The 14,004-nt window shown below is 39.6% G+C and overlaps 1 protein-coding gene across 5 annotated transcripts in view; it reads right to left on the bottom strand.

The window, feature by feature from the left end:
• The window catches only part of LOC133647103 (syntaxin-binding protein 5-like), a 94,547-nt gene that overhangs the window by 73,508 nt on the left and 7,035 nt on the right, over positions 1-14,004 (bottom strand). For all 5 annotated transcript variants that reach the window (XM_062043217.1, XM_062043218.1, XM_062043219.1 and 2 more), the window contains exon 2: positions 8,982-9,079. In XM_062043217.1, the coding sequence (XP_061899201.1) occupies positions 8,982-9,079 (98 nt within the window). The remainder of the gene's footprint in view (positions 1-8,981; positions 9,080-14,004) is intronic.

The following is a 14,004-nucleotide window of genomic DNA, read 5'->3' as shown; positions in this document are numbered from 1 at the left end:
GTCTTTCTCAATATAGTGTCCACGAGGTGGACTGCATGCGTTTCTAAATTTAACGATACAGCAACAAAGCTATTAATAAAAAAAATATGCGGAGACCCCCGTGTGTCTTATTTCCGCCCGTCGTGATTTATGCAACTCTCGCTCTCAACCTGACTGGTTCAGCTCGGGGTTGGAGGACGGCCATCTGCTCGACGTGCCGCCTGGTAGATGTGGGCCGCCTGCGCCGGCGAGTGAACTCGGAGATTAAAGGAAAATGACGCAGCAGCAGCAGCCGGAGGAGGAGGAAGACCCCATAGACACCTGCACTCGTTAGAACCCTGGGAAGAAAAAAAAAAGACTAAAACGCCTCTTGCAAAGAGTGCACTGCAGCAGTGATAAGAAGATCCAGACCAACATGTTCCTTGTCCTGATGGAACACAACGCCACATCCTCCTTGTTATAATGAGGTCTACAAACAGACTGTGAGCTGTGGTCAAACAAGACTTAAACAAGCCGAGGCGCGGTTCAGAGACAGCGTCTTTAAGGACGTGCTCAACACCACCAACAACTTATTGAACAACTACAAATAGAAATCTTCCACACCTTTTCTGGTACACCAGCACGACCGTGTACCCCACTGGGCATCGTTCTGTTGTTTGCTACCATAAGATTGCGCAATAAACATCAGACAGGTATTTAAAGGCCTACTGAAATGAAATTGTTTTATTTAAACGGGGATAGCAGATCTATTCTATGTGTCATACTTGATCATTTCGCGATATTGCCATATTTTTGCTGAAAGGATTTAGTAGAGAACAACGACGATAAAGATCGCAACTTTTGGTATCTGATAAAAAAAAGGCTTGCCCCTACCGGAAGTAGCGTGACGTAGTCAGTTGAACATATACGCAAAGTTCCCTATTGTTTACAGTGATGGCCGCATGAAGTGAGAGAGATTCGGACCGAGAAAGCGACAATTTCCCCATTAATTTGAGCGAGGATGAAAGATTTGTGGATGAGTAAAGTGCAAGTGAAGGACTAGTGGGGAGTGGATGCTATTCAGATAGGGAAGATGCTGTGAGAGCCGGGGGTGACCTGATATTCAGCTGGGAATGACTACAACAGTAAATAAACACAAGACATATATATACTCTATTAGCCACAACACAACCAGGCTTATATTTAATATGCCACAAATTAATCCTGCATAAAAACACCTGCGTGTTTGTTATGCTAGCTCCTAGCTCCTCTGCTAGCTCCTAGCTCCATAGAACACGCCAATACAATTCAAACACCTGGGGCCGTACTTATCAAGCTTCTTAGAGTGCCATTTTACACTTAAGTCCTGAGAATTTGCGAAATTTAGTCCTACTCTCAAACTTAAGAATAAAAGCTTTTTATCAACGTTCTTAAAGGCCTACTGAAAGCCACTACTAGCGACCACGCAGTCTGATAGTTTATATATCAATGATGAAATCTTAACATTATAACACATGCCAATACGGCCGGGTTAACTTATAAAGTGACATTTTAAATTTGCCGCTAAACTTCCGGTTCGAAACGCCTCTGAGGATGACGTATGCGCGTGACGTAGACCGGGGAACACGGGTATGGCTTCCACATTGAAGCCAATACGAAAAAGCTCTGTTTTCATTTCATAATTCCACAGTATTCTGGACATCTGTGTTCGTGAATCTGTTGCAATCATGTTCATTGCATTATGGAGAAGGAAGCTGAGCAAGCAAAGAAGAAAGTTGTCGGTGCGAAATGGACGTATTTTTCGAACGTAGTCAGCAACAACAGTACACAGCCGGCGCTTCTTTGTTTACATTCCCGAAAGATGCAGTCAAGATGGAAGAACTCGGATAACAGAGACTCTAACCAGGAGGACTTTTGACTTCGATACACAGACGCCTGTAGAGAACTGGGACAACACAGACTCTTACCAGGATTACTTTGATTTGGATGACAAAGACGCAGACGTGCTACTGTGAGTATGCAGCTTTGGCTTCTAAACATTTGATCGCTTGACCGTATGTGCGCAACTTTTTTTTGCGTATGTACGTAACTTTTTTAAAATATATAAGCTTTATGAACCTTGGGTTAGGTGAACGGTCTTTTGGGCTGAGTGATTGTGTGTGTTGATCAGGTGTTTGAATTGTATTGGCGTGTTCTATGGAGCTAGGAGCTAGCATAGGAGCTAGGAGCTAGCATAACAAACACGCAGGTGTTTTTATGCAGGATTAATTTGTGGCATATTAAATATAAGCCTGGTTGTGTTGTGGCTAATAGAGTAAATATATGTCTTGTGTTTATTTACTGTTGTAGTCATTCCCAGCTGAATATCAGGTACCGTGAGTATGCAGCCTTGGCTGCTAAACATTAGATAGCTTGACCGTACGTGCGCGTCACGTACGTAACTTTTTAAAAATATATAAGCTTTATGAACCTTGGGTTAGGTGAACGGTCTTTTGGGCTGAGTGATTGTGTGTGTTGTGCAGGTGTTTGAATTGGATTGGCGGCTTATATGGAGCTAGGAGCTAGTAGCTAGGAGCTAGCATAACAAACACTGAGGTGTTTTTATGCAGGATTAATTTGTGGCATATTAAATATAAGCCTGGTTGTGCTGTGGCTAATAGAGTATATATATGTCTTGTGTTTATTTACTGTTGTAGTCATTCCCAGCTGAATATCAGGTCACCCCCGGCTCTCACAGCATCTTCCCTATCTGAATAGCTTCCACTCCCCACTAGTCCTTTACTTGCACTTTCCTCATCCACAAATCTTTCATCCTCGCTCAAATTAATGGGGAAATTTTCGCTTTCTCGGTCCGAATCTCTCTCACTTCATGCGGCCATCATTGTAAACAATAGGGAACTTTGCGTATATGTTCAATTGACTACGTCACGCTACTTCCGGTAGGTGCAAGCCTTTTTTTTATCAGATACCAAAAGTTGCGATCTTTATCGTCGTTCTATACTAAATCCTTTCAGCAAAAATATGGCAATATCGCGAAATGATCAAGTATGACACATAGAATAGATCTGCTATCCCCGTTTAAATAAAAAAAATTCATTTCAGTAGGCCTTTAAGCTGTACATCAAGCAAGAATGGGGAATAATTCCACTTCAAAAATGTGTCTCCTCAGTTCCCAAACGTTTACTGAGTGTTGTTAAAAGGAAAGGCCATGTAACACACTGGTAAAAATGCCCCTGTGACAACTTTTTGGCAACGTGTTGCTGCCATTAAATTCTAAGTTCATGATTATTTGCAAAAAAAAAAGGAAGTTTCTCAGTGTGAACATGAAATATCTTGTCTTTGCAGTCTATTCAATTGAATATAAGTTGAAAAAGATTTGCAAATAATTGTATTCTGTTTTTATTCGCCATTTACACAACGTGCCAACTTCACTGCTTTTGGCTTTTGTACATTACAGGAGCATAAATGGATACTTCCACCAATAAGTGTCAAACTGAACAGCAAAGCACTTGAATGCCAGTAGGACGTTCCAAAAAAAAGCTAAAAGACACTGCGGTCGATCTTTCAGCAATATTGGGAATTTTCAGCACGCGGTGAAGTATTGAACCAAAATGCTATACAGCCGACAGTAAAATCGCCTTCTTATTATTCACAGATCCCATCGGCAAAAGCCTTTTGCAGTAGGACAAATCATTTTCAAATTGCTGTTGCGCTCCGCTCGGCGTGAAAGGTCAACATTGAAAAGGCGGCGTGCACCTTAGAGAGGGAGAGAGCGCTAACAGGCGGATTAAAACACTGTAGCAGAGACACGTCTTGTAAAAGCAGACATTTATTGCTTGTAGACACCTCATTGAGCTTATGTCTGCCGAGCTGCGGCAGCTTTTCCAAACTCGGGGGTAGGGGAGGGGGGGGGATCGATGCCGCCTGTCTGTTGATAAATGGACCAATTGCCTGAGCGACAGTAATCCCATCGGCCCCCACCTCGCACTTTAAGCCCGACTGAGGAACGCGAGCGAACCAGCGCTGTGCGGGAGTCGCCACGTAAACACAACAAGTCTCTTAATCAAGGCGTGCAGGGCAGGGACCTTCTTAGGGGGGACATCTACTGCACTTCACACCACTAGGGATGGAACCATATGAAAATGTCATATTACCGTTATTGTCAGCAAAAGTATCTTTATTATCATCTTATCTTATCTTTATTATATGACTGAGCATTTCATGGAATCTACTTTTATACCCAATCATGGCACCCACCTGTTCCCAATTTGCCTGTTCACCTGTGGGATGTTCCAAATAAGTCTTTGATGAGCATTCCTCAACTTTATCAGTATTTATTGCCACCTTTCCCAACTTCTTTGTCACGTGTTGCTGGCAACAAATTCTAAAGTTAATGATTATTTGCAACAACAAAAAAAAAGTTTATCAGTTTGAACATCAAATATGTCGTCTTTGTAGCATATTCAACGGAATATGGCTTGAAAATTATTTGCAAATCATTGTATTCCGTTTATATTTACATCTAACACAATTTCTCAACTCATATGGAAACAGGGTTTGTAATAAAAATAAAAAATAAAAAAAATACAAACAATATACTTTTTGGGCAAAAAAAACCATGACATATTTTTCTGTTTTATTACAGGGTTTCTGCGGGATTGTGTGCAAATCTAATTTACTGTTTTTTAATGCAACTTAAAACAAATTAAATGTTCCACTGCAGATTAGAGATGTCCGATAATGGCTTTTCTGCCGATATCCGATATTACGATATTGTCCAACTCTTACTTACAGATTTGCCAACATCACATGGACAAAGATAAGACCTTCCGGAGGAAAGTTCTGTGGTCAGATGAAACAAAAATGGAGCTGTTTGGCCACAATACCCAGCAATATGTTTGGAGGAGAAAAGGTGAGGCCTTTAATCCCAGGAACACCATGCCTACCGTCAAGCATGGTGGTGGTAGTATTATGCTCTGGGCCTGTTTTGCTGCCAGTGGAACTGCTGCTTTACAGAGAGTAAATGGGACACTGAAAAAGGAGGTTTACCTCCAAATTCTTCAGGACAAGCTAAAATCATCAGCCCGGAGGTTGGGTCTTGGGCACAGTAGGGTGTTCCAACAGGACAATGACCCCAAACTAGGGGTGTAACGGTACACAAAAATTTCGATTCGGTACGTACCTCGGTTTAGAGGTCACGGTTCGGCTCATTTTCGGTACGGTAAGAAAACAAAATATAAATTTTGGGGTTATTTATTTGCCGAATTTGCAAAATCTTCCAAAAATGTTTTTTTAGTGTAATATTTGATGTGAAGTAATGGGAACCTTGGATAGGTCAATAATTCATAATAACATTGATTTTGATTCAATATTATGTTTTGAGCAATGACAGTTTGAAAGAAAAAAAACCCACTTTGTTTATTAATTAGTCAACATTGCAACTTTTTCTAAATTACATTTCACCTTTAAGCTTTTTTATTTCACTTTTGTTATGTTTTTGTTTATTTTAACAGTATTTTTAGAATGTGCCGTGGGCCTTTAAAACATTAGCTGTGGGCCGCAAATGGCCTCCGGGGCACACTTTTGACACCCCTGCTATAGATAATAAAACATTAAATGTGATAAATCTATGGATAAAAAGCAGAGCCTGGCAACGCATGCGCGTTTATCATAACTCTCTCACTCTCTCTGTCTCTGCCCCTCCCTCACCAATGCTGCTGCACACACAATTTGTTTTGTTTTTAACCCCTTCTTAACCCTGAACATACATTGAAAATACACGCAACCCTAACTCAAAATGCCGGACATTTGAGGCATTTAAGAAACTCCGCAAAAGAGGACATGTCCGGTGAAAAGAGGACGTATGGTCAGTCTATCCTAGCCCGTTAGCGGCATGCTAGAAGCTAACGGCAGTGTGTTGAGCCTCGGTGTGCATTGTTTACACAACGTGCATTACGCTACTTAATATGTCCGTGTGGAAACTCGTTCGGTACACCTCTGAACCGAACCGGAACCCCCGTACCGAAACAGTTCAATACAAATACACGTACCATTACACCCCTACCCCAAGCACACGTCAAAAGTGGTAAAGGAATGGCTAAATCAGGCTAGAATGAAGGTTTTACAATGGCCTTCCCAAAGTCCTGACTTAAAGGCCTACTGAAAGCCACTACTAGCGACCACGCAGTCTGATAGTTTATATATCAATGATGAAATCTTAACATTGCAACACATGCCAATACGGCCGGGTTAACTTATAAAGTGACATTTTAAAATTCCCGCCACACTTCCGGTTGAAAAACTCCTTTGGATATGATTTATGCGCGTGACGTCACAAAATCCACGGAAGTGGTTGGACCCCATCTGACCCGATATAAAAACCTCTTGTTTTCTTCGACAAAATTCCACAGTATTCTGGACATCTGTGTTGGTGAATCTTTTGCAATTTGTTTAATGAACAATGGAGGCTGCAAAGAAGAAAGCTGTAGGTGGGATCGATCGGTGTATTAGCGGCTAAGTACTTACTTACTACGCCTAGCCCAGGGGTCGGCAACCCGCGGCTCTAGAGCCGCATGTGGCTCTTTAGCGCCGCCCTAGTGGCTCTCTGGAGCTTTTTTAAAAATGTATGAAAAATGGAAAAAGATGAGGAAAAAAAAAAAGTTTTTGTTTTAATATGGTGTCCGTAGGAGGACAAACATGACACAAACCTCCCTAATTGTTATAAAGCACACTGTTTATATTAAACATGCTTCAGCTTCACTGATTTGAGTATTTGGCGAGCGCAGTTTTGTCCTACTAATTTTGGCGGTCCTTGAACTCACCGTAGTTTGTTTACAAGTATAACTTTCTCCGACTTTCTAGGACGTGTTTTATGCCACTTCTTTTTCTGTCTCATTTTGTCCACCAAACTTTTAACGTTGTGCATGAATGCACAAAGGTGAGTTTTGTTGATGTTATTGACTTGTGTGGAGTGCTAATCAGACATATTTGGTCACTGCATGACTGCAAGCTAATCGATGCTAACATGCTATTTAGGCTAGCTATATGTACATATTGCAGCATTATGCCTCATTTGTAGCTATATTTGAGCTAATTTAGTTTCCTTTAAGTCATCTTAATTCAATTTATATCTCACGACACACTATCTGTATGTAATATGGCTTTTAATTTGTTGCGGCTCCAGACAGATTTTTTTTTTTTTTTTTTGATCCAATATGGCTCTTTCAACATTTTGGGTTGCCGACCCCTGGCCTAGCCGATGCTTGCCGCCAAACCCACGGATGAAGTCCTTCGTTGCGCCGTCGATCGCTGCAATGCAGGTGAGCACAGCTGTTGATGAGTAGATGAGGGCTGGCTGGCGTAGGTGGAGCGCTAATGTTTTTATCATAGTTCTGTGAGGTCCGGTTGCTAAGTTGCTAAATTAGCCTTAGCGTCGTTAGCAACAGCATTGTTAAGCCTTACCAGGCTGAGAATTTTTAACCGTGTAGTTACATGTCCATGGTTTAATAGTATTGTTGATCTTCTGTCTATCCTTCCAGTCAGGGGTTTATTTCTTTTGTTTCTATCTTCAATTGAGAACGATGCTATCACGTTAGCTCAGTAGCTAAGTGTGTCACCGATGTATTGTCGTGGAGATAAAAGTCACTTTAAATGTCCATTTCGCGTGCTCGACTCTCATTTTCAAGAGGATATAGTATCCGAGGTGGTTTAAAATACAAATCCGTGATCCACAATAGAAAATGGAGAGAGTGTGGAATCCAATGAGCCAGCTTGTACCTAAGTTACGGTCAGAGCGAAAAAAGATACGTCCATCACTGCCTCTCAAGTTCTTCACTGTAACGTTCCTCATCTACGAATCTTTCATCCTGGCTCAAATTAATGGGGTAATCGTCGCTTTGTCGCTCCGAATCTCTCGCTCCATTGTAAACAACGGGGAATTGTGAGGAATACTAGCTCCTGTGACGTCACGCTACTTCCGGTACAGGCAAGGCTTTTTTTTATCAGCGAGCAAAAGTTGCGAACTTTATCGTCGATTTTCTCTACTGAATCCTTTCAGCAAAAATATGGCAATATCGCGAAATGATCAAGTATGACACATAGAATGGATCTGCTATTCCCATTTAAATAAAAAAAATTCATTTCAGTAGGCCTTTAAACGTGTGGACAATGCTGAAGAAACAAGTCCATGTCAGAAAAGCAACACATTTAGCCGAACTGCACCAATTTTGTCAAGAGGAGTGGTCAAAAATTCAAGCAGAAGCTTGTGGATGGCTACCAAAAGCGCCTTATTGCAGGTAAACTTGCCAAGGGACATGTAAGCAAATATTAACATTGTTGTATGTATACTTTTGACCCTCACATTTTCAGTAGAGCCATAATAAATTCATAAAAGAAGCAAACTTCCTGAATGTTTTTTTGTGACCAACAAGTATGTGCTCCAATCACTACATCACAAAAAAATAAGAGTTGTAGAAATGATTGTAAAGTCAAGACAGCCATGACATGATGTTCTTTACACGTGTATGTACACTTTTGATGTATATGCTGATACAGTTTTCAGCCCCATAAGTTAGGCAGCAGCGTGCCATAGCCTGGCCAGCGCACACTTGATGAGGGGTGGTGCTTCGGCATATGGCGTGGGTGGTGGGAATAGGGTGGGGGTGGGGGTGGGGGGGGGGGGGGGTCGTTCATGCAACTGCAGAGACGCTGCTAATGAGCCCGGGTGCTCCAAGAGCCTGCAGGCCTTACAGGAACCCTTCTAGGAAGGAGTCTAATGACGGCCATGCTCGCAATCATCCTCTTCTGTGTCAGCCAGATGACAACCACATCCAACATACCACATCTAGCCCGCGGGGTCGTGTGAGGGGAAGGCATCCCAAGTTAGAAACGGCAAGGAAAACAAAAACACCCTCAAAGCAAAAAAAAAAAAAAAAAAAACCTGCTGACTCATCCGAGCTTCTACTTTCCTCGTGCGTGTCCTGTCGTCCTCACGTGGGAAAGAAGAAGAAGGAAAAAAAGGATACAGCCTCAACGCTCCGGTCAGGGTCCCCACGGCCAAGATTTTCTGCACTGGGTCAAAGGCCATGGCGGACGGCTGATGCGGGAAACCATGACGTACGGTCTGAGGAAGGAGAACACAATTCATTTTAGAGCAGCTGTCAAAACCTCCATTTAGGGATGGGCGATACTGCCTCAAATCTGTATCGCAATATACATGGCAGCCTAACCATATATATCACAATTAGGGCTGCAACTAACGATCAATTTGATAGTCGATTAATCTGTCGATTATTACTTCGATTAATCGATTAATAATCGGATAAAAGAGACCAACTACATTTCTATCCTTTCCAGTATTTTATTGAAAAAAACAGCATAATGGCACCATACTTATTTTGATTATTGTTTCTCAGCTGTTTGTACATGTTGCAGTTTATAAATAAAGGTTTATTTTAAAAAATGAAAAAAAAAAAAAATTAAAAAGCCTCTGCGCATGCGCATAGCATAGATCCAACGAATCGATGACTAAATTAATTGGCAACTATTTTTATAATCGATTTTTATAATCGATTTTAAACGATTTAATCGATTAGTTGTTGCAGCCCTAATCACAATATATTATTTGGAATATAAATGATAATAGATGTTATTTTATCAAAACCATTGTCAATTTACTGTTACTTTCTGTTGTGTCATGTTTCTATCTACATTTTTGTTCAAATATAATAGTCACTTACACCCCAAAAAGGGACAAGCGGTAGAAAATGGATGGATGGATGGACTTCTGTTTGGATACTTGACATATTGATACCAACTGTCAAATCCTTTCACTGGCTTCCTGTTCCACTCCGGATTGAATTCAAAGTCTCCCTACTAACCCACCAGTGCCTCCGTGGAAATGCCCCCCCTCTACCTCAAAGAACTGCTCACCCCCAATTCCTCCACACGACACCTCCGCTCCGGACAGGCTAACCTCCCTCCAACCTCCGAGGACAAAGCTACGAACAATGGGAGACCGGGCTGTCTGCTCCGCCGCTCCCAGTCTGTGGAACGCTCTCCCTGACCACCTAAGGGCACCACATACTGTGGATGCTTTTAAAAAAGGCTTAAAAACCTTTCTTTTTAAAAAAAAAAAAAAAAAAAAAAGCCTTTTCTTAGATATAAGCATACTAGTTTTAGCTATTTGGCTGTTCTAGTTTTTTTTTTTTTTATTATTATCTTTTTATTTGTATTTATTTTTTTATTTTTTTTATATACACTGTAGCACTTTGAGGTTGTTTACTCAATGTAAAGTGCTTTTTACAAATAAAATCTATTATTATTATGTTTTAAATAGGGATGTCCGATAATGGCTTTTTGCCGATATCCGATATTGTCCAACTCTTTAATTACCGATACCGATATCAACCGATATCAAACCGATATATGCAGTCGTGGAATTAACACATTATTATGCCTAATTTGGACAACCATGTATGGTGAAGATAAGGTACTTTTTTTAAAAATAAAATAAAATAAGATAACTGAATTAAAAACATTTTCTTGAATAAAAAAAGAAAGTAAAACAATATAAAAACAGTTACATAGAAACTAGTAATTAATGAAAATTAGTAAAATGAAGTGTTAAAGGTTAGTACTATTAGTGGAGCAGCAGCATGCACAATCATGTGTGCTTACGGACTGTATCCCTTGCAGACTGTATTGATATATATTGATATATAATGTAGGAACCAGAATATTGATAACAGAAAGAAATGGGGGGAGGGAGGTTTTTTGGGTTGGTGCACTAATTGTAAGTGTATGTTGTGTTTTTTATGTTGATTTAATAAAAAAAAATTAATTAATTTTTTTTTTTTAAAAACGATACAGATAATAAAAAAAACGTTACCGATAATTTCCGATATTACATTTTAACGCATTTATCGGCCGATATTATCGGACATCCCTAGTTTTAAAGTTAAAGTGCCAATGATTGTCACACACACACTAGGTGCGGTGAAATTATCCTCCGCGTTTGACCCATCCCCCACAGGGGAGCAGTGAGCAGCAGCGGTGGCCGCGCCTGGGAATCATTGGGTGATTTAACCCCCAATTCCAACCCCTTGATGCTGAGCGATACTTTGGGCGGTACTACAAATTTAATATTAGTAATCTTAATTGCAGGGGGCAGTCTTAGTGACACCAATGCTGATGCCGGTATGGCTCGGTTGGTAGAGCGGCCGTGCCGGCAACTTGAGGGTTGCAGGTTCGATCCCCGCTTCCGCCATCCTAGTCACTGCCGTTGTGTCCTTGGGCAAGACACTTTACCCACCTGCTCCCAGTGCCACCCACACTGCTTTAAATGCAACTTAGGTATTGGCTTTCACTATGTAAAGCGCTTTGAGTCACTAGAGAAAAGCGCTACATAAATACAATTCACTTGGTATTCTCTCCATGAGCTTCATGCACACCCGTGAAGTGAAAACCATTGGAGGTGACTACCTCTTGAAGCTCATGGAGAGAATGCCAAGAGTGTGCAGAATGAACATGTTTATATATATGGTGGCTATTTTGAAGAAACTAGAATATAAAACATGTTTTCAGTTATTTCACCTTTTTTTTTTTTAAGTACATAACTCCACATGTGTTCATTCATAGTTTTGATGTGACAATCTACAATGTAAATAGTCATGGAAATAAAGAACACGCATTGAATGAGAAGGTGTGTCCAAACTTTTGGCCTGTACTGTATGTAATGTAGTAACATTCATTATAACTAGAGGTGTAACAATTGATCCATAGATCGATTGATATTCCTAAGTATGTCGATCTGTGCTCGGCAAGTTTGCCTTCCAAGAGACACTGTAGGTATCGATCCAAAATCATTATAAAAGGGAATCGATCGATTTTATCGATACGAGAGAAAGGAAAACATTGGATAAGGGTTGGAATTGGGGGTTAAATCACCAAATGATTCCCGAGCGCGGCCCCCGCTGCTGCTCACTGCTCCCCTCACCTCCCAGGGGGGGTGAACATGGGGATGGGTCAAATGCAGAGGATCATTTCACCACACTTAGTGTGTGTGTGACAATCATTGGTACTTTACTTTAATAAAAATGTTAAACATTACCTCTATTTTACCCTTTTTTTAACAGGCATGATGGCCCGTCGTGACGTTGCTGGTTTTACGAGCAGCGGAGCATGTTCGGCAGCGCGCACACACAGAGTACTTACAAGCAGACACAGTGTGTAGACAGAAAAGGGAGAATGGACGCATTTTGGTGTAAAAAGTAAAGATAAAGGTGAAGTTATAACACTGAAACGCCCTCAGGAAGAGGTGCGGCGTTTTGCTACTTCTAAATCACTAATCCTTGTCTCCATGGTGACAAATAAAGTAAGTTTCTTACAAGTATCATTATCACTGGAGGACGAGGAATAGCTAAACATGCTTCACTACACACCGTAGGAGGATACAATAGCTCACCGGCGTCACAATGTAAACAAATGCCATGGGTGGATCTACACCTGACATCCACTGTAATGATACCAAGTACAAGAGTGTATCTCGTTGATACTACTTTGATTACATCGATATTTTTTTTAGCATCACAAAATATTTTTTCCTTTTTTTAACATGTATATTATGTTTACAAAGTCAGTAAATACGTCCCTGGACACATGCGGACTTTGAATATGACCAATGTATGATCCTGTAACTACTTGGTATCGGATCGATACCCAAATTTGTGGGATCATTCAAAACTAATGTAAAGTATTAAACAACAGAAGAATAAGTGATTATTACATTTTAACAGAAGTGTAGATGGAACATGTTAAACCAGGGGTCACCAACCTTTTTGAAAGCAAGAGCTACTTCTTGGGTAGTGATTAATGCGAAGGGCTACCAGTTTGATACACACTTAAATAAATGGCCAGAAATAGCCAATTTGCTCAATTTACCTTTAACTCTATGTTATTATTAATAATTAATGATATTTACACTTAATTGAACGGTTTAAAAGAGGAGAAAACACGAAAAAAAATGACAATTAAATTTTGAAACATAGTTTATCTTCAATTTCGACTCTTTAAAATTCAAAATTCAACCGAAAAAAAAGAAGAAAAAAACTAGCTAATTCGAATCTTTTGGAAAAAATTTAAAAAATAATTTATGGAATATCATTAGTAATTTTTCCTGATTAAGATTAATTTTAGAATTTTGATAACATGTTTTAAATAGGTTAAAATCCAATCTGCACTTTGTTAGAATATATAACAAATTGGACCAAGCTATATTTCTAACAAAGACAAATCATTATTTCTCCTAGATTTTCCAGAACAAAAATTTTAAAAGAAATTCAAAAGACTTTGAAATAAGATTTAAATTTGATTCCACAGATTTTCTAGCTTTGCCAGAATATTTTTATTTTATTTTAATCATAATAAGTTTGAAGAAATATTTCACAAATATTCTATGTCAAAAAAACAGAAGCTAAAATTAAAAATTAAATTAAAATGTATTTATTATTCTTTACAATAAAAAAGATAAATTTACTTGAACATTGATTTAAATTGTCAGGAAAGAAGAGGAAGGAATTTAAAAGGTAAAAAGGTATATGTGTTTAAAAATCCTAAAATCATTTTTAAGGTTGTATTTTTTCTCTAAAATTGTCTTTCTGAAAGTTATAAGAAGCAAAGTAAAAAAATAAATGAATTTATTTAAACAAGTGAAGACCGAGTCTTTAAAATATTTTCTTGGATTTTCAAATTCTATTTGAGTTTTGTCTCTCTTAGAATTAAAAATGTCGGGCAAAGTGAGACCAGCTTGCTAGTAAATAAATACAATTCAAAAAATAGAGGCAGCTCACTGGTAAGTGCTGCTATTTGAGCTATTTTTAGAACAGGCCGGCGGGCTACTCATCTGGTCCTTACGGGCTACCTGGTGCCCGCGGGCACCGCGTTGGTGACCCCTGTGTTAAAACATAAAATAAGCAGATTAACAGTAAATGAGCAAATAGATTCATAATTTATTTTCTACCGCTTGTCCCTCATAATGTGTACAAAACA

This window comes from Entelurus aequoreus, linkage group LG03 (genome assembly GCF_033978785.1).
Source record: "Entelurus aequoreus isolate RoL-2023_Sb linkage group LG03, RoL_Eaeq_v1.1, whole genome shotgun sequence".
NCBI classification, from domain to species: Eukaryota; Metazoa; Chordata; class Actinopteri; order Syngnathiformes; family Syngnathidae; genus Entelurus; species Entelurus aequoreus.
This window is presented reverse-complemented; position numbering and strand designations above follow the sequence as displayed.